At 55.9% G+C, this 24,997-nt stretch overlaps 1 protein-coding gene across 4 annotated transcripts; it reads right to left on the bottom strand.

Annotated features, from left to right (window-relative positions):
* Window positions 1–14,003, bottom strand: STAC2 (SH3 and cysteine rich domain 2). 4 transcript variants are annotated; one of them, XM_060081121.1, is made up of 12 exons: window positions 13,538–14,003; window positions 6,608–6,653; window positions 6,347–6,499; window positions 5,911–6,008; window positions 5,642–5,732; window positions 4,118–4,233; window positions 3,949–4,021; window positions 3,795–3,856; window positions 3,226–3,323; window positions 2,770–2,821; window positions 2,278–2,415; window positions 1–1,573 (listed from the first exon to the last, which is right to left on the bottom strand). In XM_060081121.1, the coding sequence occupies exons 1-12, from the start codon at window positions 13,625–13,627 to the stop codon at window positions 1,469–1,471; spliced, it is 1,122 nt and encodes a 373-aa protein (XP_059937104.1). In that variant the 5' UTR covers window positions 13,628–14,003; the 3' UTR covers window positions 1–1,468. The 4 variants fall into 4 exon arrangements, with proteins under 4 accessions (XP_059937104.1, XP_059937103.1, XP_059937102.1 ...); XM_060081120.1 differs by having other exon boundaries at window positions 4,118–4,230; window positions 6,347–6,653; XM_060081119.1 differs by having other exon boundaries at window positions 6,347–6,653.
* Window positions 14,004–24,997: the final 10,994 nt, after the last annotated feature.

The following is a 24,997-nucleotide window of genomic DNA, read 5'->3' on the forward strand; positions in this document are numbered from 1 at the left end:
TTGGGACAAGAAACATTTAATTAGGAGTCTGGAGGCTCAGCAATGCCCCAGCAGACGCCTCATGCAGCCTCATGTACAGTGGGCATTGGGCCCGCCCCTGGGACATTGCTGGAGGGGGGGGCCTCATGGCAGCAAACAGGGCAGTGTGGCTTGAGTACCCCCGCTCTGCGAGGGAGAGGTGGGGCAGGGGCCAGTGGGTAGGAGGATGTGTCCCTCCCACTGCATGGGAGGGTGTGACTGTGCCTAGGATGGGGGGTGGCATTGGCTGGCATGATCAGGAGAACAAGAGGAGGCTCTGAGCTTGGGGGGAGAGGGAAGCTGGTACCAGAGAAAAGCAACCTGCAAGGGAGGGGTCCTCTTTGCGTGTCCCCACCCCACCCCCAGGATGCCTACCCCCTTCCCCTCCTGGTGCTCCAACAGAATTCTTTGTCTGTCTCCCAACTCCCTCTTCCTCCCAGGGCTCTGTGTCCTGGACAAGGGAGCAGATGCAACCAGAAAAGGGACCCCAGCAAAGGCAGCCCTGTCCCCTGCAGAGCCTGGAGAGAGGGGGTGAGGGAGGGTCACTGCGGGGTCAGCCCTGAAGGTTGGGTTCCTGGGGTGGGCCTGGAGAGTACTGGGACAGGAACCGAGCTTTTAGAGTCCTGACAGTGAACTGGGGGTTATTTTGAGCAGGCGTGGGCCAGTCTTTTGTTCTTAATCAGGTTTCTGTGTTCAGGCGGCTCCTGGGTGTCCTTTCCCAGTGCACAAGGGTAGGATGAGGCTGCTCTGCGGTGACTGTGCTACTTGGGGGGACAGTCTCTGATTCACCACAGCTTCCCCAGACCTCAGCCCTCCCCTCCTCTGTCCACCCAGGTTTCAAGTAATGGGAGAGAGAACCGCAGAACTTTCCTGAGAATTGATGGAGTGACAGAGGTGGTGAGACCAGGATCCTCCTGCAGCCCTGAATTCCCATCCTACCCAGAGCTGGGGCTAAGGGACCCTGGAAGGCACCTTCCCAAGGCCCCACTTCCAAAGGGGCAGCTGCAGGGTCACACACACAAAGACCCAAGCAGAGGCTCTGTGAGGAGAGGGGAGCTGTCAGGCAGGCAAAGATGCTGTGGGCAGGGGAAGGTCTCTGGAAGGGGCAGCAGGGAAGTTCCCCAGGAACTTCCTCTCGGGGCTGGACTCAGCATGGCAACGGGCTTCGGGAGTGCATGGGCACCAGGGGGACCCACCTGGAGCTTTCCCATCCCCTCCCACTTTCTCCTCCTCCCCACCTCCAAGTCTCAGAGCAGCAGCCTCCTCAGGGCACCCCAGGACCCATGAAATAAAACCCTCCTCAGTGCAGAAGCCTCCCAAGCCATGGTGACTGGCCCCTAGGAGAAGGGCAGAGGGAGAGAGAGTGTGGGCAGATGCCTGCTCCCCTCCTGGGGCCAGAAGCAAGGGCCGGGCACAGGCAGGGGTGGCTTCTGGGTTCTCTTGGCTCTTCTCAGATCTCAGTCAGGACGTTGGCTGGCACCAGACCCCGCTTTTTGCCGCTGCTGACGCGGATGAAGCCATCAGCATCCTTGCTCCTGCCCACGCCCACACAGATCTGAGCGGAAGAGACATGAAGCTGAGGCTTGGCACTGCCTGCATCCCTGGCCCCAAGTCCTGCTGATGGCTCCCAGGTGGTCCATCCCAGGGGATGACGGGACCAGCATCAGATGTGGTTGGAGACCGGGTGATGGGAGCAGATCCCATGAGAGTACAGGGTGCAAGAGCAGGCAGTCAGCAGACACAGAGCATCCCTTCGGGTCTGACCTTTGAGATCAGCTGGTCTAATGCCCCTGACAAACTACCATTTCACAGAGGAGGTAACAGGGGGAAAAGGACTTGCCCATGTTTAACAAGAGCCCAACGGCAGAGCCAGCATTCAGACCCAAGCCTCCAGACTCCTAATCCAGGGCTCCTCCCCCAACTGTCTCTAACGTAACCCAGCCCTGTGCCTGTGTTAGCTGCCAGCCCCAATTCCCAGAGGGGAGGACAGAAAAGCCCTGCAGTCCCACTGCTGCTTGTTTTTTTTTTTTTTTAAACGGAAATTTCAGTTCCCGGACTAGGGATTGAACCCGGCCACGGTAGTGAAAGCCCAGAATCCTAATCACTAGGCCACCAGGGAACATCCCAGTCCCACTGCTTCTAGCCTGCCTTCCCTCCGGCTGCCAGGCTGCAAGCGTCCTCCTCCAGGGCCCCTGCCCACACCCCTGCCGCCTCTCTCCCACGCCCACCTCTCCAGCCATGCAGGGCCCAGGCCCTCACCTGGCTCTCCTTGAGGCTCATGTAGCCCTGTTCCTTGTTCCCGGAGAAGGGTTGAGAGCAGCGCCAAACGTTCTCGCCTGGCCTCACCCGCTGCACAAAATTGGCTGGGAAGAAGCCAACCCGGTCGCCGACCTTGCCCTGGGGATGAGGCTGGCAATAGGCACTCGTGCCACCCCCTGACCCCCGCTGCTTTCTCTAGACCTAATGCCCACTCAGAGCCAATGCTGTCCTCCTCCAGATGTGGCTTCTCTGTATTTGAGCCCCTAGTCGGGTGGCTTCTGGGCTGGAAAGGGCACAAGGTGGGCGGAGGGACAAGGCTGGGGCGGGGAGGGGCAAAGTGAGAGTAAGACCTGAGGGTGGGCCTAGGCCTGGCTAGGGCCGGTGGAGGAAGGAGAGGAGGTCTTTGGGGCAGTGTTCTCTGAGGGTGCGGGCTAGTGGGGTAGTGACGGGCCTACCACTCCCCACCCTCCTCTCCCCACGCTGCCAAGTCACCTTCCACCAGTCCTCGTTAGAGTCATCCACCAGCATGATCCGGTCTCCAGGCCTGGGATGAGAGAGCGGAGGTAGCACATGGGGCAGGAGGGACCCTCCCCCTCTGCATCCCAACAGTCCTAGGCCCCCAGATGCCCTGCAGGCCCCTCTCAGCTGGGGGAGAGTTCTCGATGCCCTTGGAGGATCCCGAGTGACTACAGGTATGGCAGACACTCTCCAGGACAGAGGCCGGGCAGGGGGCAGGAAACGTGACATTAGCACCAATCCCTCTTGGACTCTGGTACCTCTATCTCCTCTTTGGGCTCAGTAGCCTCAAGTGTGCCAGGAGGAGGTTCCCTCACACTCATGTTCCAAGGTCTGGGAGCACAGAGCCCTGAGGTTGGAGCCAGGCAGCTGCCCGGGGTGGGGTGGGGTGGGGGGGTGGGGCGGCGGGGACTGGGCCGCTGGAGGACTTACTGCAAAGCCAGGTCATTGTTTTCCTGGGGCAGAAACTTGTAGAGCGCGACATAGGAGTACATGGGCCCCACATCCTTCCGTAGAAGGGACCTGGGGGCCTGTGGAAAAGCTCTGGGTCATTGATGGGAGGGGCACACCTTTCTTATTCCACCCACTCTCCCCTTGCCCTGACCTTGCCTACCCTGGGGGCTAGGAGATGGGGCACAGTGCTCCTGGGTCAATGACAGGGGAGGTGAAGACTATCCTGTCTGTTGTGCTTACACACCCCTGAAGGGACTGGGCCAGGGATGGTGAAGAGGGATCCTCCTCTGCCTGCTGCACCCTAGAACTGCCCACCCTTGGGGGAGCAGGAGTGGGCGCAGTAGGCATTGGGTCAGTGGTGGGAGTGGTAACACCCCTGCCTCCCGGGCCTGCTCCCCCTGGCATTGCCCATCCCTGTAGACTGAGGATAAATGATGGAGCAGGGATGCCCCCACTCAGCACGCTGTCACCCACCTAGGGATCAGTGACAAGAAGAACATCCCCTTCCCACCTGGCCTGCCGGGGGCTCACTGCCAGCCCAGCCTCACCTGCTGTCCAGGGCTCTTCTCCTCTGGTCCTGACCCTTCGCTCTCGGCCGGGGCTGTGAATACTGGAGATGCCGGGGTGGGGCAAGGGTGTCAGGCAGCAGGCAGCGGCCCGCACTGGGCTCCATTCCTGCCCCCGGTCCCCAGTCCCACTCACCGCTGTCGCCAGGGCCCTCCTCTGAGCTGCGGGTGCTGCCTTCCCCGTCCTCAATCAGCTCATCCCGTTCGCTCTAGGGACACAGAGAGGGGAGGGCTCAACCCCTGGACCCCCCCACCCTCTGAGACCTCTGAGCCCGAGGCTCCCCTTTGGTGCTCCCCATACCCACCAAGCTCTGTGTGGGGGACTCAGAGGTGCTGCTGAAGCTGGAGCGGTTCATCAGGGCCAAGGAGGTTCCATAGCGCAGGGTCTCATAGACGGGGTCCACCTTCCCGCTGGCCCCTACTGAGGAGTCACCATCAAGGCCGGGCACCCTGCTGCCAGCCTCGCTCCGCCCTGAAGTCCTGCATCTCAGCCCCGGCTGCCCTGCTGGCTGTCCTGCTCAGCCAGCCCTAAACTGAAATCCGCACTCCCCTCACCTGCCCCTCCCAGGTCTCCCTCGCGGCAGTGAACGCTCCGTGTCCTCCCACGGTGCCCAGGCACAAACCTGGAGCCTCCTGGACCCCTTGTCCACCTCACGGCCTGTGTTCACCCCATCACCTCGTCCTACCTCCCAAACGTTTCTAGAATCTGCTCACTTCTCTCCATCTCCACTGCTACCAGCCTGGTCCAAGCTACCAAACCCTTTCCTGGCAACCATCGTGGCCTCCCAACTGGTCTCCCTGCTTCCAGTCCAGCCCCTCCAACCCACACAGTAGCCAGAATGCTCTTGTAAAAACACAAAAATTGACCTTATAAAAAAGTCCAAAGACTTGTGGTTACCAAGGGGGAGGCGGGGTGGGGGAGGGATGGATTGGGAGTCTGGGATTAGCAAATGCAAACTGTTTATACACAGAATGGATAAACACCAAGGTCCTACTGTAGAGCACAGGGAACTATATTCAGTAACCTGTGATAAACCATAATGGAAAAGAATAGGAAAAATAATATATATATATATATATGTATAACTGAATCACTTTGCTGTACAGCAGAAATTAACACAACATTGTAAATCAACTACAATTAAAATTAAAAAAAAGAATAAAGTCCAGAGAACACTCTTAAAATGGACTCAAAGGCCCTGCACCCAGGGTCCCATCTCACCCTTTTACTCTGACTCCCTCAGTCCGAGCCTCATTATCCTTTCTTTAACTCTCTGCCCCTCCCTACCTCTGGCCTGCCTTCTGTCCACAGTGGTCTTCCCCAGATCCTCAGACTAATTCCCTATCTTTCAAGTCTCCCGGATGCCTTCGTTGCCTCTGTGGATGAGGTCGGTGCCGACTTTATCCTCTCTTTATTCCCTATCCTTCTGTTTCAGGCATTCACCAAATGATGGTTAATTGATGATTTATGTGATTTATTTCATGTCTAGCTCCCTTACTAGACCATGAGCCCCACCTTCTTCAGGGCTGTGTTCCCATGTCTGGCACAGTGCCTGGCACTTAGTAGGTGTTCAATAAAGTGTTTGTTGAAGGATGGATGAATGAATGAATGAACTCTACATTCAGGACAGGAGCATCCAAAGAAGGGAAGTGGGGAAAAAAAACAAAACAAACAAGCAAAAAGAAGAAGAAGAAGTCTAAAAAAAAAAGAAGGGAGTGGTAGTAGTACCAAGAACGGGCAGTGCCAGTGTGACTCAGGTGCTCATCGGAGGAGGGCACGGGTCTCTCATCACACCACAGTGGGATCAGGGGCAACAGTGGACACTCACCAGTGGGTGGGGACTCCTTGCTCATGGCACAGGCTGGTGGCGGCTCATGCACCAGGAGGGGGGAGCTGAAGTTGCGGCGGAAGGAGGAGGACTGTGGCGGGGGGGTGGGGCAGAGAGAGGGCACAGGGAGGTCACAGCCCCTTGAGAGTTTGGCCTTCCCCAAGCCCAAGCACCACCCCACATGAGGAACCAGCCCTGCGGGGCACTCATTCCCCCACATGCCAGGCCTGGGAGCATCAGCCAGCCATCTCTGTGTGGTCTCCACTCACCGTCTTGCCTGGGCATTGCTGGTGGGAGATCTCCTCGGAGCACCAGAGGTGGACGCTGACTTTGCATGTCTTACACCGCAAACCCTGCTTGGAGTTTCCTGGGAAGAATGTGGGTTTGGCAAGAGGGGGTGGTCAAGAGAGGCTACATCCAAGGGCAAGGAGCACAGGAGGCAGGTTAGGGCATGAGGGAGCAAGGGACTGGGCATCCTCATGCCAGCCTGGGGCCTAGCTCCGACCTCCACACAGTCAGGGTGGAACCTGAGCTGTTAGTAAGCACAGCAACACTGGGTCCCCACGCACCCCCAAGGGCGCTTATGTGTCCTCCCAGAGGGAGGGGCACAGTTAGAATTAGCAGCAGCCCAACACCAGGCAGTCAGGTCCATGGGCCCACTCCCACGCCCGCCCCGACCCCTTCTGTTGCCACCCAGGCACCTACCCACAACGAACTGGTGGCACAGCTCACAGGGGCTGGCTCGCTTGAAGACGTGTTCCTGGAAGCTGTGCAGCCTCACTGGTTTGAGTGGTGCCAGGGGGCGTGAGATCGGGCAGGGGGACAGGGCTGGGGTGGGTAGGCCCCTGTCTGCAGACGCTGGTGGTGGGGAGGGAGGTGGCAGCGGGGTCGGGGGCGTCAGCAGCACCTCGGTGGGGCATTTGAGCTCAGACCCCGAGCGAAAGAAGAAGTTCTCCATGCTCTTACTTCGGAGGATGTTCTTGAGGGAAAGTGAGCGCTTGAACCTCTGGAGCTGAGAGAGGAAAAGGGGCTGTGAGCCTGGAGGGGAGTGGCTCCCCGGGCTCTCTCCTCGGCCAGCGGCAGCCTGAAGGCTGAGAGCCAGAGGTGAGATGAAATACTGAGAAAGAGGCTGCCAAGTTCCAGAAGGCAGGTCACCATCCCAGGTGCCCATAAGAGCCAGGCAGGGAACCTCCTCGAGCAAAGGAGCTCTGGCTGGACAGGCACCAAATTAGGAGTGGTGGGGACTGGACAGCCAGCGAGTAGCTGCTGGTCTCCTTTAGCCAGCTGAGCTAGTCTGTAGGGGCAGCCCAGCATTGCCAGGTTTCTCAATTTTCAAAAAGAAATCCAGACTTTGTTTTTTAAAAATATTTATTTATTTATTTGGTTGCATCGGGTCTTAGTTGTGGCAGGTGGTTTCCTTAGTTGCAGCTCGCCAGCTCCTTAGTTGTGGCACATGGGCTCCTTAGTTGCGGCATGTGAACTCTTAGTTGCGGCATGCATGTGGGATCTAGTTCCCTGACAAGGGATCGAACCCGGGTCCCCTGCGTTGAGAGTGCGGAATCTCAACCACTGAGCCACGTGGGAAGTCCCTAGACGTTTTTTTTTTTTTTTTTAACATCTTTATTGGAGTATAATTGCTTTACAACGGTGTGTTAGTTTCTGCTTTATAACAAAGTGAATCAGCTATACATATACATATATCCCCATATCTCCTCCCTCTTGCATCTCCCTCCCACCCTCCCTACCCCACCCCTAAACTTTTTGTTTATAAAAGTAATTTTTTAATAAAAAATATTAATCCATTTCATGAACTTATGAAATTTAAAGTCAGTTAAGAGGGACTTCCTGGTGGTTCAGTGGTTAAGACTCTGTGCTTCCATTGCAGGGGGCACAGGAAAATCCACATGCTGAGTGCAACCAAAAAAAAAAAAGTCAGTTAAGAAATCTAGAACTTTATGTGAAATTGGATAGAAACAAATTCAAGAGGTTTTATTTCCTTTTTTATTTGCAGAAATGGTAGTATACTATTTCTCCCGCGCCTTGCTTTTTTCTTGGAAATCATTCCATACAAATACACAAAGAGTTTCACCATTCTTTTTGTATGGCTGCACAGGAATTTCACTGAATGGATAGCACCATTTACTCGACTTAACAAAATAATACTTTGGGGGCCAAAACACACCAGGTCCTCGGTCCTTGAACAGGGAGTGGGGGAGTGGTCACCCTGGACCCTCATCCTCAGGGCTGATTCTCCCTCCAAAACACCTCTCCAGTTCATCCCCTGCAACACCTCAGCACCCCAGAGCCCTGCCCCGGTTCAGGTTCCAGCACCCTGTCGGGTGTTCAGGGCCATAGCTCTTTGCCTCCACCTTGCCCATCCCCACTTGTTCTCCATGCAGCTGCCAGGGAGGTGATCCCTGACCCCACAAAAAAACTTTCACGGCTCCTCAGGACCCAGCCAAGGCCCCTGTCCCAGCCATGAAACTACTGCTTGGCCAAACCTTCCCTTCCACCCCAGGCCTTCCACCTGAGCCCAAATGTGAGGACTTGAACTCATCCGTGTTTCATGCCTCTGAGCTTTTTGTTTTGTTTTGTTTTGTTTTTTTGGGGTTTTTTGCGGTACGCGGGCCTCTCACTGTTGTGGCCTCTCCCGTTGCGGAGCACAGGCTCCGGACGCGCAGGCTCAGCGGCCATGGCTCATGGGCCCAGCCGCTCCGTGGCATGTGGGATCCTCCCGGACCGGGGCACGAACCCGTGTCCCCTGCATCAGCAGGCGGACTCTCAACCACGGCGCCACCAGGGAAGCCCCCTCTGAGCTTTTTATATGTGTGTCCTCTTCTTTGCCTTATCCAGTTATTTCCCGCTTTCTTCTTCAGGGTCTCCTGTGATTCTTCCTTCTCTGGGAAGCTGTTTCTTTTTCTGCAGGAATTCCTTTCAGTGGGACCACTCCCTCCTCTGGTTGGCTGCATCTGGATGGGCTTCCATGATAGCTCCGATCAGGTTTATGTTGTCATTTACTTCTCACTCCTCTGGGAGGCTGTGAGCCCCTGGAGGGTGGGGAAAGTTGCTTCAAATCTCCATAATGGGCCTCAGCACACAGTGGGTGCTCAGTCAACGTTTGTGGAATAAATGATGAGCAAGTGGCTGGAATCCTAAACGGAGCACGTGGTCTGGAGTGTAGGGTGGATTCTGCGGTGAGGCCAGAGTTATTTCCATTGCTCACCCAAACACACCCTTATTCTACCCGGTGTGAGATCTGGACCTCTCTACCCAGACCCCTGTCCTACGCCCCTCCTGTTGAAAGCCCTTACCCCTCCCATTCCTTTCTACCAGTTAAAAAAAAGAAACGGGTGGAGGTGGGGGGCAGAGGCCTGGCTCTAGGCAGGGAGACTTGGCCAGGGTTCCCAGCTGGGACACCAGGCAGCCTGTGTGCCATGGATGCCAGCTTGGCAACCGTGCCAAGGGAATGGAAGTGGTGGCCCCTCTAGCCCTAGGGAGGCCAGCAGGCCACATGACAGAGAGGGAAGCAGAGGAGGAAACGTTTGGGCAAAAGGCGGGCCCCGGTGTGCCAGCTGAAAGGCCAGAGCCCTGGGGGACCGGCAGGCTGAGTTGCTCAGCTCCTTCCTAATCCAGCTTCCTGGCCAGCACTGTGGGCTTCTTTGTGCGTCTCTGAGAAGCAGGGCCCCAGGCCCCAGCTGCCTGGGCATTGGGGCAGAGGTCGAGGCCCAGAGGGACAATTAATTAGAACACGAATATGTTCTATGTGGCTCTGGGGGCTCTGACGGGCCCAGAGGGGCGGGTGAACCACCCACTGCTCTGCGCAGGGGCCGTGGGCACAGAGCACAGGAGGTATCTGGGAGGATGTGCTGGGGGTTGGGGGCAGAACGCAACCTGCTGCCTGAAGGCAAGTTACTTCACTTCCTCTCTCTCTAAGCTTCAGTTTCCCCGCCTCCAAGTTTAGATGCTCTCTAAGCAATACAGGCTCAAGTCCCAAAGCAAAACCTAAACTTATGAACATAATGAGGGGCTGTGGTTGTCAGAGTCCTGGAATTGATATGCAGAATCTCATTAACCCTGGCACTACCCACTGAGGTGGTGACAATCATTGGCCCACTTTTCAGATGAGGAACGGAGGGGGTTAAATCACTCACTCATCATGAGTCCGCAGCTGCTAAGAAGCAGAGCCGGGACTTGAACCAGTGGCTTTAACTATTGAGCCCAAGTGACCAAGAGCACCCTGCCTTGGCCCTCACCTCTGGCCCTCAGTTGTGCCATGGGCTTGTCATGACATGTAGGGTTAGAAGGGACTTGAAAGACTGGGCACATAGAGCAGTCCCCACCCCGCCCTGCTCTGGTCATGTCCCCTCTGAATTGTCTGACTCTGTTGGTCACCTCTTGTGACGGCAAGCACATCCTCTCTTGGGACAGTCATTCCATCTTTGGGCAGCTGCAACCGCTGGAAAGTGCTTCCCTATTTAGAGCTGAAACCTGCCTCCCTGCCTATCCGCCCCCGTCCCTCCCTTGGCTCCAGGAAGGGCTACTCCCACTTACACACATCAGTTCTTCAAATATTTGAAGACATCAATCATGTTCTCCCCTCCTGAGGCCATTATTTCCAGAGTAATCCTCACAGGATGAGATTTCAAGCCTCCCTCCTCTCCAGCCTGTGCCCCTTCCTGGTCCCCGCCTGGACTCAGTGCCAAGAGCCACCTCTGCCGGGTACCAAAAGCCTCTGGAACAGAATGTTCCCCACCACCAGGGCAGCCCCAGCTCTGCCCCAGATCCCAGTAGGGTGGAGAAGTGGGAAGGAATGCCACCTGGGGTGGCTGGCAGATGTCAAGGGCTGTGGCTGGAGGGCAGAGGACGGCATCTCTGCCAAATGGCTTAATGCCTGCCCACACCAGAGACATCTGGCTTGGCCACCCAAACCTCATTTGGGCTCAGCCTGGCCAGGTATTTCCACTCCTGGGACTCCTAGTTCCCAGAGAAGACCTTTCTCTACCTCCTCACCCTCTATCTTTTTGGTGCCCCCCGCTGTCCCAGGACCCATTCCCTGGCGCGAGAAGAAGTCGTCATATACCCTGGCAAGCTGGCCCACCTGGACCCCATTCCCTCCCAAAGCACCAGGAACTTGTCTGCTTGGAGCTTGGACCATCAGACCTGTTATTCTGAATCCCCTCCTGGAGGCAGGACATGGCCTGCCTGCCTCCTCCCCACCTCCCCACACCCTGGACAGTCCCTTCCTTCCTCAGTTCCTGCCAGCTCCTGAAATGGCACGAGGCAGCTGGCAGAGGGTGGTGGCGGATGTGACAAGCTGACTCAGATGGCAGAGCTGGCATGGCAGGGTCTTTCCAAAGATGGCACCAAAGGGGGTGATGGCAGGCCCTGTGTCGTAGGATGGGGTGGGGACCCAGAGACGGCGATGCTGACACTAGGAGGGTGGCTGAGTAGCCTGGGTGCCGGAGTGATACCCGACTTTAGGGTGAGCAGGAGGCTGGACTTGGGCTGGCAAGAAATCCCCAGGGGGCCCCAAACACTGATGAATAGGTCTGAAATGTTGACTTCGCTGCCTGATGAAGACAAGTACACCAGCCTCCTCTGGTGTACCTGCCTCAAACTGAGCTGGGTGGGCAGCACCAACCCTCTCCCGTCCTCTCCTCCACGTCTACAGTCTGAAGACAGAAGCTACTTTGGGACAAGTTGAGGTGGGGGAATGGAAGGAGGCTGGCAAGTGTTCTGAATTCTCTCTCTGCCCACCTCTGCCCTCCTGAGTACCTTCTCCCAGACCTGCACTCCAGCCTGTGTTGTTATTACCGAGTCCTTCATAAATGAGGTACAGGGGAGGACGGCAAAGGGGCAGGGCTCCAACTGGCCTGGCACAGAGGGACCAGGTCAGGTGTACACTTCCCTTCCTTCCCTGCTCCGCAGATCTCCGTGGCTCAGACCCAGAGGTGATGGCATGGGACAGTCCTTGGGCTGGGAGGAAAGAGGTACAGACCTGCCAGGCCCTGACCACCCCTCCGCACACAGCTGAGCCTGCAGCCTGCTGACTGCTGAGGCAGCATTGCCCAGCCCTCCTGCCTGCTCTGGGAGGACCCTTAAGGAGGGGGCTGAGTGGCCAGGCCGGTGTGGGAATCAGGGCGGGACCTGGGAGGCCCTCAAACCCCTGGGAAGCAAGCAAGGGGTTTGTATGTGTCTGCCCAGGGTGACTAGAAGGCAGCTGTGAAGCTCAGGAGCGCTGGAACTCAGGATGGGGCTCAGTTCCCTCAGGATGAGGATCTTCTGCTTGAAAGAAGTTGTCACAAATATTCCAAGCAATATTCTGCCCCCCAACACCTCATTCCTTTCCCAGTAGACTTGGCTGTCTGAGGGGGAGGTAACTCTGTGGTCTGAGAGCCCAAGGTCTGGTTCTCAGAAGGGAGCAGGAGAAGGTCAAGTGTGACTCTGAAGACTTGGCTGTGGAGACCCACTGGTTCACTTTGGTTTAGGGATGGGGAGCCTACCTGGGGTGCCTCAGCCAGACACCAGCCACTCTGGTCCTACTCATCTTCCCTTGGTCACTCCCTTGATGACCTTGACCTTGAATTAACCTCATATCCTGGGGGGCGGTCAAGACAGAATTAGGAGGAAGATGGGCATTGGAAAGAGCTATAGATGAGCCAGTGATGCCAGGGGGAGCCAAAGACCCCACCCATTTCTGGTCCTGGCTGCCCCCCTCCTCATCTGGGTAACAGAAGCCGGGTGGGAACAATTTACCAGGGTGGAAAGGGAGCGAGAAGTCTTGACCTGAAATCTGGTCGGTGGGTGGGGGTGGTGGGCAGAGAGAGCACTGCCCCTTCTTCTCTCCCCATCCCCAGGTCCCCCGCTCAGGTCGCTTCCCGCAGAATTTCTTGCGGGTCAGCACCTAGAACTCAGGAGGGAGCAGGAAGCATAGAGGCGTGTGTGTGTGTGTGTGTGGGGGGGGGGGGTGTTGAATGTGAGCAGTGTTCTCCCTCACCCCACCGCCTTCAGCGCCAGGAGTCTGGGCTCCGCCTGACTTCATTGGGGAATAATTTATTCATTGTGACTCCCGCGGGAGTAGCAATCATACATAATTAGGATTAATTATGACATTCATTAATTATGATGACTTCCTTTTTTGCTTCTACCAGCTCCCCGCCCCCCTCCCCGGCCCACGGACCGCTGGCGTGGGCTGCCTGTCTTTCTCATCCGGAGCCGCAACAACAGTCCCCGGGTCCCCGCCAGTGATGGCCCGCGCCGCAGCAGCCCCCAGCGCGAACCCCGGGCCGCGGCCTCACGTCCCCAAGCCTAAGCCGGTTGGGAGGCGGGGAATGCAGGACTGCGGCGGGTCAGAGAGAGACATCTAGAGAGACTCAGAAATAAACACACAGAGACGCCGAGAGGACCCGAGAGAGACGCACACAGAGAGATACCAAGACAGAGACAAACAGGTTGTAGAGACATTTTCAGAGAGACACAGGCAAAGAGAGAGGGACAGAGACCTGGCGGACACGGGAGGGGTGCGCCTCGCACGCACACGCGGGCGCGTATACCAGCCCACACCCGCTACACACCGCTACACACTGCCTCCGCCTTCGCTGCGCCGACTCCCTCCAACAAACCCGAGTTACATACAACCTCCCTGGAGGGTCGCGGTGGAGCGTCCGCTCATCACGCGCGCAAGGGCGTGTCGTGCTTGTGTGATGGGGGCTCCTTGTGGCCCCTCGTCACGAACCCACTGCCCCCGGGTCGCCGCGCGGAGCGTTAGGGACCACACGGGCGCCACTACTGTGACCCCAGGGCACCCGAGGCCACAGTGGCAACCGCATCGGGAAGAGGGCGCCCGGGCTGGGGGCGCACTGGGCAGGGGTCCAGGCCTCGCGCCTCCCGAGTTACCTTGGTTTCCTGGAGGGCGGAGACGGTCCCCGGGGGGGTGCGGGCGGCCGCGTCGTCCGGTTCGTTCTCCATCTCGCTCATTTCGGTCATGGTTAGGCGAGAGGGGAGAGGGTGCCGAGACCCGACGGCAGCCCGGCTGGAGGCAGGCTGAGGGTGGCAGGCGTCTCTCTGGGACCCTGAAGCCCTTCTCTAGAGACTGCCCCCCAACGAACCCCAGGAGAAACCCGCCCAGGCAAAGCACCCCCCCCCCACTCCCGGGTGCGGGCGGAGAAAGTTCCCGGGTTGGTGGGTGAGAGGAGGTAATTACACGGAGCCGCGGGAGCAGGACGACCCCAGGAGTGAGGACCAAGGATGCTGCTCCGAGCGAGGGGAGGAGGGAAGTGGGGACTCGGGGTTGAGCCGAGGGAGGGAGCGATGGAGCTGTCAGTGTTCGGCAGGCTTCGCCGTCCTCTGCGCCCCCACCCCCTTCCCCTTCCCCTCCCCCGCCGGCCCCAGCCGGGCACCCCCTCCGCCCAGTCCTCGCCTCCCAACTTTGATTTAGGAGGTCGCCTGGTCCCTCCCCTTTCCCTCCGCGGCTCCCCAGCGCCGCTATGCAAATAAGGTTCTCAGCTATTGGCTGCCGCGGTGGCCAGGAGGGCGAGCTGGGCGGAGCCTGGGGGGGCTTGACAAGATGGGGAGGGGCTTGGAGGGTAAAGAAGTAGAGGGAGCAGTTTTACCTGAAAAACCCGGAATTAGGGGCGTGACAAGGTTGAAGGAAGCCTCAGGAGATCATATTGGAGTCTGGAAGGGTTGCGGGGGGTGGGGGTGGGGGTGGGGAATAGAAATAGGTTGGATCTGCAGAAGGATAGCTGAAAATGAGATAAAGGTAGGACTTCCTGATGGCGACGTGAAGAATGGGGACACTTTCGCCCAGTTAACTGGATGTCTCTCTGCCCTGGAGACATTCTCCCCAAATGTGTCTCTCCTCGGACTATGCAGGGGTTTCCTCAGCAGAGAATGGACAAATGAACATCATGTGTCAAAGGCCAGCCCTGTCCTGGAAAACAGGACAACTATATTGCTTTCCAGTCTTGTTGCCTGGACTTCAGCAGAGAAGAGGCCTCAGTCCCCACACTTGAGGTCCCCAAACCTATCCAAGACATGCCCCCTCCTAAAGATCCTACCAGAAATGGAGTTAGTTGGGGGTAGGGAGAGGTGAGGGGGAGGAGGTTTCTTACCCTCCAAGGTGTCCTCTGTCCACTTGGCCTGACGCTAATACATGTCACCTACCTGCTATTTCCCGAACTTCCCCTACCTCTCCTCCTGCCTCTTCTGGCCCTGATCAAAAGGTCTAGCTTCATCTCTGGGCCTATCCAAGAAAATGGAGGTAGGTTGGAGGTTGAGAGAATCCTTCCCTGGGTGTGGGTGGAGAGACTTCTGGGTCTAAGTCTCCTTCCTCCTCATCTTCTGTGGGTGATGAGATGAGGGGTGGGTGGCACTCAAGAGGGTCCTGCCTTTATGCCAGCCCTGGAGGAGGGGCTGAACCTAGAGTTCCCTCCTCCGCCCCCCCCCGCCCCCCCCCATGCACATAGCCATTCATGCCATCTATCTCCTCCTGAGGACGAGCTCACCGGTGGAGCACTGCTCAGGTTACTGCGTCCAGGAATAGAGATTTATTTGCCACTGGCAGAATTAGGACCAGGGCGGACGGGAGGGCTTGTGGTAGTGGGGGCTTAGTCCCCTCCCCCTCCAGATCCACACACTGCAGACCCTCTGAGTGCTAGCTTTCCTGAAAGGAGTTTGAATAGAACCTGGCCTCAGCCCTCAGACCAGTTTCCCCAAAGGCTCATTCATTACCCACTGCTCCCCTCTGAGGGCCACCCTCCTCCCTCCTGCCCAGCACAGGTCAGCCCAACGACCCCTCCCTAGGCAACTCAGACTTAGAAATGCTTGGAGCACCTGAGATGGGGTCATCAGCCCTCTATCTCTACCTGTCTTGGGCTGGAGCAAACAGGGGCTTCGTTTGTGTTTGTGAGGCCTCCTGGGGGGAGGTACCCCTGTTTCCCTCCAAAGAGAAGAGGCTCTGGGTTCCTTCGAGTCCAGTACCTGTGCAGTCACTAATTCACTTGACCTTGGGTAGGTAACTTTTAAAGCCTTGATTTCTTCATCAGCAGAATGGAGATTGTGCCAACCTCACTCCCGGGAGAATGAATGAGACAGTGTAGTACACCACTTAGCCCAGAGAAGACAGGCACAGAAAGTTCATTTTCGTCTTTCTCTCCTTTCTTCTGGGAGATTTGTCTCTTCCTGGGTCTTTTTCTGAGGTAGAGAGAAGAAACAGCTTCCTTCCCTCACTTTCCTCGGCTGTTTGGAGCCTGTTATCCCATGAGAGAACTGACCCAGGAGACTCTGACTAGACATGGGACAGAATTCCCAGGGGAATCAGTGGGGAAAGGCAGGGAAGTCGGTGGGCCCTGGGGCCCATCTGGTCTGGGTTTTAGAAATCTGAGGTGGGGCAGCTGTGGAGGAGGCAAGGGGCTGGATCCCATGACCTCTGGATGTCCTTTCTGGCCTGTGGCCTTCCTGTTTCAGAGCGGTTTTTAATGATCTAAGTCTGAGTCACTGTCTCAGTGCCAACAATTCCCACTGCAGTGGCTCAGAGATGGGGCAGGAGCAACTGGGCTAGCTTCTCTAGGAGGAACACTGTCCATCTTAGATTTGGAGGGCAGAAAGGAGGGGTTGTCAGAGCAAGTGGCAAGGTGGTCCAGAAGGATGGGTGGCAGCCATACTCTCAGAAGGGCTCTCAGACCAGAAGTCATAATAGAACTACCAGGGGGCCTCTTACTAGGAGAGCTGAGTGAATGAGCATGGGCACTGGGCTCTCGGGAGCCTGGGGACAGAGGGATGGATGGAGGGATGGACAGATGGCTTCAAATCTGCATATGGCACAATGTCCAGCACATGAAGAGCACCTGGTCCTCATCCTGGTCTGCCCTTTTTTCCTGCTCTGTGACCTTGGGCAGAGAGCTATCCATCTCTGGAGGGTCTTTGGTTTCCTTCTCTTCTGATTGGCAGAACTGGACTAGATTAGTTTCAAATGGAGTTGGATTAAATGGGGGCAATAATTGTATATCTCTTAGTGTTCTTTTGAGGATTAAAGGAGTTAACATATGTAAAGAGCTGGCCAGAGTAAGTGCATGATAAATAGTTATTATTATTATTTTATTTTTTAAAAATATTAAGGATTCTTAGGACTTCCCTGGTGGTCCAGTGGGTAAGACTCTGCACTCCCAACGCAGGCGGCCCGAGTTCGATCCCTGGTTGGGGAACTAGATTCCACATGCATGCCTCAACTAAGAGCCTGCGTGCTGCAACGAAGATCCCTCATTCCGCAACTAAGACCCTGTGCAGCCAAAATAAGTATATAAATAAATAAATATTTAAAAAAATTTTTTAAAGGATTCTTAACCTTGGGTTTGTAGGTAAGTTTCAGTGAGTTCGTGAACTGCTTGAAGCTGCATAAAATTTTGGAGGATAAGCATTTTCTGGGGGAGAGTCCAGAGCTATCATCTACTCCTCAGAGAATCTTAGGTCCCCAAAAGGTTAAGAACCACTGGCCTAAATGACCCAGGGCCCCTCCACTAAGGTGTCTGCCATAAGGACTGACCTATTTTCTCCCACAAACACCTTCAGTTCAAGCCCTTCCCTGCTGTGGGCTCTGCCCCCATGGGTTACCAAGGACAGCCCAAGCTGAGTGGCTGGCCTCTCCCTCCAGCTTTAGAATCGGGGCTCCTAGGGTAGGGGGGTTCATCATGGTTGAGGCCAAGTCTGGGTTCTCATCTCCCAGCTGGGGAGAGGAAGAGGACCCAGCCTCAGTGGGGCTGGGGATGCCGAGAACACAGTGAGAGGTCTGGCCTTGCCCAGTCTCCCCTATGTCCCTCTGCCAGACCACCCCAGGGCCTCAGATGCAGATACCACTCTAACGAGCTAAGGCCCATGGCAGGCATCGGTAATTATGATTTTACAGAAATATAGAAGGCTCTTATGCAAGTCCCTGACATACTTCCCGGCTGTGGCATCTGCAACAGCCAGGTCCCCAGAGGCTGGAGAAGGGCCCCTCCACCCCCTGCTGCCAACAACCCTTGGAGCTTGGGACACTGGCATAGAGCCGCCTTCCCACTGCCTGTGGCGCTGTCCCTAACACGCCCTGGGCGAGCTGTTCCCTCTCTCTGTGCCCCAGGCTCCCTGGAGGGGAACAACATGGGCTCCAGTGTGTGCACCCCTCTCCCTACCCTGCCAAGTCGAGGCTGTCCAGGAGACCTTTTTCCATGGGAGGGGGATAATGGTTTGGGGGATGTTTCCCTTTCTCTCAGTAAGAAAACCTCTCTTTCTACAAAGATGTCCCCTTCTATTCTGTTTCTTTTCCCCTTGAGGCTGGGGACATAGGGCTGACAGCAGCCTGTGGTGGGGGGTCACAGCCCCTGGCTGCCCCTCCCCAGGCCCTATGCCAGTTTGCCCAGCCCCATCTCCCATGCCTCTGATAGTGTCCTGAAGCCACCCCTTTCTTTCCCTGGTCCATTCCCCATGCCCACCCACAAAGCATCTGTTACCAAGGTAACAGCAATGTCATCACTTTGGGGTGAGCAAGGAGGTGGAGCCCAGTGGATGGGATGGGGCTGTTAGGGGTTAGAATTTTAGAGATATGAGCACTGAGGGCCCCGCAAACTCTTAAAGGAGGATCTTTGGCTGCAGAGGGGCCCTGGGCACAGACTGGGCTGCAGCTGAGAGCTGGTGGGAAAGAGGGAGGATGCAGTCTGGAAGCAACTGGATCTGGGTGTTAGGGGTGAGGGTGACTGGCTTACTAAGTGGGAGAAATGTGAGGGTGATGATGCCAAAGAGATGTTGAGGCAGGGAGGGTGGAGCCTGCCTGTAACTCCTCCTTCGGGATTCAGCTTGTTAACTCCTCCTGGGGAGAGGTTTTCTGGCTGGGAGAGTCTAGACCCAGTGGAAACAGCAGCTGGGGATCCTGGGGCCAGCCTGGGCCCACACTGCCCCCTGCAGACTACACAGAAAACAATGTTGGATGTCTTCCAGGGAGGAGTGTGTAGGTGGGGCCTTTGAGGGTCTACATTTGAGACATCTAAACCATGTGGTCCTACTAAGTGCCTAGAGAGGCTCTGGGCACCAGGGGTGCCAGTTTCCTGCATTTGACGCCCTCCTGTAAATCCTGACCCAGAGAGTGCCCTCCTGCCCAAAGGATCCCTCTGAGCGGACTTGGGGGCAGGAAGCAGCGGGGACAGAGATGCGCCTTGAGCTGAGTTGACAGAGGCCATCAAGAGGACCAGAAGGCAGAGGGGTCAGAGTATTCTAAGCAGATGCAACAGCCTGGGCAAAGGCACAGAGGTGTGAAACAGAAAAGACTGTTCTGGAAGTTGCTGGTAAGCAAGGGAGAGAGGGAGTGGTGACAGGGAAAGGCAGAAGAAGGTGGACAAACGGCCTTGGATGCTGGGCCAGGAAGATGCGTTTTCCTGCACAAACGGGCTTCTCAAACTCGCTCATTGGAACCCAGGTGAACAATCCAGGGGTGCCATGGAGGCATGGGGGGCGGGGGACAGGTAGGCAAAGTGGTTTACTCAGAACTTGAAAGGAATTTAAAAACATGTCTCTGTATTAAATGTTTGTGCAAGCCTTGCGTTTGAGTCCAAGAATATCTAGGTTGGTTTTTCTACCAAAAAATGATTTTAAGCACTAACTATGGTGTGCCACAGATGCCCTGGAAGATGGGCATGGTTACCCAGGTGTTTCCATAGCCCAGCTTGAGAATAGCACTGCGAGTGATTATGGTATGGTCATTCCTGTGTCTTAGGAAGATCCCTCTGGCTCCCAAGGGCAGCCACATGGAAACAGAGCCAGAGTAGTGGGCTCAGGGTCTTCTGGCCAAAGGCTTCATTGCAGGGATGGCCTGGAAGGAGTCCTGTGTCTTGGTCTGGGTGCATGGCAGTGAGGTGACTCAGGTTCCAGCCCACCCTCACTAGTTAATAACCTTGGACAAATTGCATAGACTGTAATTGGGGACCTTCTTACTTCAAGGGGTGGTTGTAACGTGCAGTGGGACCTGGAGGATCGCACACCCCTGAAAAGCTGCTTCCCTTGCCTGCAATGCCTTTTTTTTTTTTTGCCACGCGGCTTGTGGGATCTTATTTCCCTGACCAGGGACTGAACCCGGGACCTCGGCAGTAAAAGCGTGGAGTCCTAACCACTGGACCACCAGGGAATTCCCTCCTGCAGCCTCCACTGCTGCTCATCCCAAGGGAATTGTCAAGTCATAGCCATCCCTGAGGAGACAAAAATCCCGTTTCCTGCTCCTCCTGCCATTATTAATACCCCCCCGCCCCCATCTATCAAAACCACAGCACTCCAGCCACTGTCATTCATATTTACTCATCCTCAGGGCTCACAGCCCAGGACTGGAACAGAAAGTATTTTTCCCCATTTTGCAGTTGAAGAGGCCAAAGCTCAGAAAGGCCAGGGGTCCCTGCCATCCAGGTTCCGGGGTCTGATACTTCTTTGGGAGCTGTTAAATAAGTGAATGCATGAACGATGAACACTGCCCCCCATCAGCCCCTCTTTCTTTGGGGGATGGGTGGTAGACCTCATTCTCCAGCTCCCCAGGTTGGACTGTTGCCTGGTTAATTTCAGAATTCCACACACGTTTGTCCAGCAGAGTGGTCATAGTACAGTCATTAGGAGCAAGGACTGTAACCCAGTGGCCTGGGTTCAAACCCTGGCTGTGTCTTCTCTTAGCTGTGTGACCTTGAGATAGTTACTTAACCTCTCGGAGCCTCAGTTTCACCATCTGTATAATGAGGGGGGCGGTGATAATAGAATAATAGAAAAAAAAATAGCATCTGTCTTAAAAGATAGACTGAAAAGCACCCTGGAGTCATACTGATCACTGAAGAACTGTTTGCTAAATAAACAGATCCTCTACCTTGATAAGTGTTATATAAATAAACCTACACTTTTGTTTTTAAACCTACACTTTTAAGTGTTAAATAAATAAACCTGTATGATGTACTAGGCAGTGGAGATATGTAGAGAAAAAGACACCTACATTTACTGAGGGCTCAATTATTATCTCATTCATAATTATCCAGCCCTGTGGGGTAGAGGTTCTCACCATCCCCTTTTTATAGTTGCAGCACGAAGCTCAGAAAGGTTAAGTTACTTGCCTAAATCCACCTAGTTGCGCTTGCACTCAGGGTCTATCTAGAGGTATGTTTACCTCTTAGTCCCTACCCTCAAGGGGCTTCCACTCTGATGGGAAAACAAACATTAGACAAAGTACATTAAGAATAAACTGGAGGACTTACCTGGTGGCGCAGTGGTTGAGAGTCCGCCTGCCGATGCAGGGGACACGGGTTCGTGCCCCGGTCCGGGAAGATCCCACGTGCCACGGAGCAGCTGGGCCCGTGAGCCATGGCCGCTGAGCCTGCGCGCCCGGAGCCTGTGCTCCGCAACGGAAGAGGCCACAGCAGTGAGAGGCCCGCGTACCGCAAAAAAAAAAAAAAAAAAAAAGAAGGAGGCAGTAAGTTTGAAGCATGAACAGAGTACCTTTCCAAGGTGAGACTTACTGGTGGTGAGAGGGTCTCTCAGGAATTAAAGATTGGAGACTTAGAGCCAGGCCTGTGCACCCTCGAACTCTAGGGGGTGCTGTTTAGCATGGTGCCCTGTGGAGTTGCACACCCAGAGGCCTCAGAGACAGTTTGCTGGAAGAAAGGACCACCCTCCTAGGGTGGGGGCATTCGTGTACACAGACACACAGAGCACACAGGGATTGCCATATGGTACTGCCAGCTTCCTGCGTGTGTGCATGTGTGTCTGAAAAATCGTGCTCTCATCCATTCCTTTTAGGGAAGGGGAGGGTGGGACGAATTGGGAGATTAGGATTGCCATGTATACACTACCATGTGTAAAACAGCTAGCTAGTGGGAACCTGCTATAAAGCACAGGGAGATCAGCTCGGGGCTCTGTGATGACCTAGATGGGTGGGAAGGGCCGGGGGTGGGGTGGGAGGGAGATCCAAGGGGGAGGGGATATATGTATACATATAGTAGCTGATACACTTCATTGTATAGCAGAAACTAACACAACATTGTAAAGCAATTATACTCCAATTTTAAAAAGATAAAAAAATAAAAATCATTTCCCTGGAACTCGGTGCCCAGATCTTTTTTTTTTTTCTTTCTTTTTTTTTTTTGTGGTACACGGGCCTCTCACTGTTGTGGCCTCTCCCATTGCGGAGCACAGGCTCCGGATGCGCAAGCTCAGTGGCTATGGCTCACGGGCCCAGCTGCTCCGTGGCATGTGGGATCTTCCCAACCAGGGGATGAACCCGTGTCCCCTGCATCGGCAGGCGGACTCTCAACCACTGTGCCACCAGGGAAGCCCCCAGACCTTTTGACCACTAATGTAGGGATCACAGCAGTGCCTGAGCCCTGGATAAGTTAGGATTCCACCTGCCCATGTACCCTGCCCCAGGTCCCACACAGTAGTGTGAGGGAGGGAGGGAGGGAGGGAGGGAGGGAGAGAGAGCCTGGTACATAGTAGGCACTCAATAACATTTTGTTGAATGAATGGATGAATGAGGAACACTCCCCTCAGCCTCTGTTTCTCTGTGGGAGTGGTAGGCTTCACTCTCCAACTCTCCAGGTTGGAATGTTGCCTGGGATAGAAGACAAAACGAAACAATACATTTTGGTTAGAGGAGAAAGACACTGACTTATTTCTCAGCAATTCTGACAGATAAAAAGTTACTTCCTTGGCTTAGGGAACCCCAAGGGTATTATTAGGATCGTGTTATGCCATGGTCTAGAAAATGATAGAGCATTTGGGGTATGAAATTCATCTGTATTGGGGGAAGTTTCTGGGACAGTCATGTCTGTACCCCCAGAACTAGCGAGGGACACCACCAAGGAGGCTGGGGTCCTTAGTGGTGTCCCTCACTACCCCAAGGGAAGCTCCTGAGGATTAAACGCCGGGATAAGAGGCAACGCCACAGAATGTCCTTGGATCCTCACTGCCACACTGAGTGGGAGTGAGGCCTTGCTCCTATTTGACCGATGAGGAAAGTAGGTTCAGAAATGTGTCCCTGGGCTTCCCTGGTGGCGCAGTGGTTGAAAGTCCGCCTGCCGATGCAGGGGACACGGGTTCGTGCCCCAGTCCGGGAAGATCCCACATGCCGCGGAGCGGCTGGACCCGTGAGCCATGGCCGCTGAGCCTGCGCGTCCGGAGCCTGTGCTCCGCAAAGGGAGAGGCCGCAACAGTGAGAGGCCCGCGTACCGCAAAAAAAAAAAAAAAGAAAGAAATGTGTCCCTGCCTCGTGGGGGCCTCAGACCACCCAGAGCCTGAGACTCCTCTGAGAGTGGGGAGCCTGGACCAGAAATTTCCTGAGGCCTCTCTGGGCCTGAGGATGGGCTGTTTGTACCCTGTGCTGTGCTGGCCCAGGAGGTCTGTCTGCCTCAAGCCTGGCTTCTTTCCTTGGAGAGACAGAGCCAAGGAAAACCAGCAACAGGCCCAGCAACGCCTCTTTGGGGACAGAAGCCCAGAGACTCTGAGATGGGCGGAAGGAGGGAGTAGCGGCGAGCGTAAGGGAGAGGCGGGACTTCCCTGGTGGTCCAGTGGCTGAGATTCCACGATCCCAGTGCAGCAGACCCGGGTTCGATCCCTGGTCAGGGAACTAGATCCCACGTGCCACAAGTAAGAGTTTGCATGCCGCAACTAAAGATCCCGCCTGCCAGCAACAAAGATCTCCGTGCGCCCCAACTAAGACCCGGTGCAGCTAAATAAATAAATATATTAAAAAAAAATGAGTAGGGGAGAGGGGGCGCTCGGAGGGGGAAGGGGGAGGGTACAGATAGCTCTGGAGGTAGAGGACAGGCGGGGGGACGGGGTAGGGGGTGGGACCGGCTTATGGAGCTGGAGTGCCCTCCACTGGTGTCCTCGAAGGGGGCCCGCGCCAGCCTCCACCTTTTCCACCTCCATCCTGCATAGCAAGCATAACAAGCCCCCGCCACCCGCTCATCCCCTCTGCCCCACTGCCGCCCCTACACCCTGCTCCCCCGAGGCCAGGGCCAAGCCCTCCCTCTGGACCCCTCCTCCTCCCCTTCCCCGGCCTTCCTGGGATCTTGCTCTGTCCAAACTTGCAGGGTCCCATGGGGGGCCTCCTGACCTTGGATCCAGCTTTGGGCAATGGGTGAGTCTTGAAGTCTTGGGGGTCTTGCTGCGGATCTTGGGGACTCGGGTTTCTTTGGCCCCCATTGTCAGGAAGGTTCTCATCCCCTTTTCCTCCTTTTGTCTGGCTTCATGAGAGAAGACCAAGGGCCAAGGTACCTGGAGGTACCCTGCCCGTTGTGTGTGGGGGCATACTTTTTGGTTTTCCCTCTCCCTGTAAGGAAGGCCCCCCAGAATCACAAAGCCTAGATAGTTAGGGTCACATGAGGTCAAGCCGCGTCTTTGGAGTCCCATCTGTGCTCTCTGCAAGGCCCTTATCTATTTACACCCAACACAGTAGTGGGGGTGGGGGCAGGGGGCCCCCTGAGCTGACTGTGTACAGTGACAACAGGGGCTGAGCCTGGGGAAGGGGGCCGTCCCCCAGGCAGACTGTATTTGTCCATAAACACAGTGCACCCCAAGCCCCAGGGCAGAGGAGGGGCAGAGAAACCAGCCCAGCTGGAGCTCCTCTCCTTCCACCTCCCTGGGAGGGAGGCTCTCCCGGGCCCACCCCCTCCTCCTCACAGGCACGCTCTCTCTCCCAGCACCACCCCCTGAGTTGTTTCCACAGCAAGCTGGACTATGTTCTGTAAACTCCAGTCCCCTAGCCAGGTAGCCCCAAGCGACAGGACAGGTGTCAGGCCATCGCTGCACCTGTGTGTATGGGGGGTCGTGTAGAGACAAGGAAGGAGGCCAGGGGGAGCAAAGGCCCTTTGTCAGTCCATGTGATGTTGTTGGTCGCTCTTCCTGTCCCCTGGAGTGGTCAGGCTCCACCCACCCACCCTGGGGTCCTGTGAGGGGTCTGGGCCCGTGGGTCTCCAGGACTCTACATGGCTTATGGATCTGGGGCCAATCTTTCAGCCTGAGGGTGCCCCTCGTTGTTCTGGGCCTCTGGGGGAATGGTGGGGCAGTGGATGTCCGTCCCGGTGACTTGTTCTGCTGCACCACCATTTCCCCTTTGAGTTAATGATTGCTGGGGAGCCCCAGGGATGCCATTTCTTGATTCCCCCCAGCTTGGGCTGCCTAAGAGGCCCTGAGTTTCCTAGAGCCCCGGTTGCTCAGCCAATAAGAGGCTGAGGCCTTGCCCCACCCTTCTGGGGCTATGCTCTTGTATATAAAGCCTGAGGCCCCGGGTGGATGGCCCAGTGGGTCCAGCCCAACCCAGTGCTGAGCTTTCTGTGAGACAGCTGGTCCTGCTCTTTTTCCAAG

The sequence above is a fragment of the Mesoplodon densirostris genome, chromosome 18, assembly GCF_025265405.1.
Source record: "Mesoplodon densirostris isolate mMesDen1 chromosome 18, mMesDen1 primary haplotype, whole genome shotgun sequence".
NCBI classification, from domain to species: Eukaryota; Metazoa; Chordata; class Mammalia; order Artiodactyla; family Ziphiidae; genus Mesoplodon; species Mesoplodon densirostris.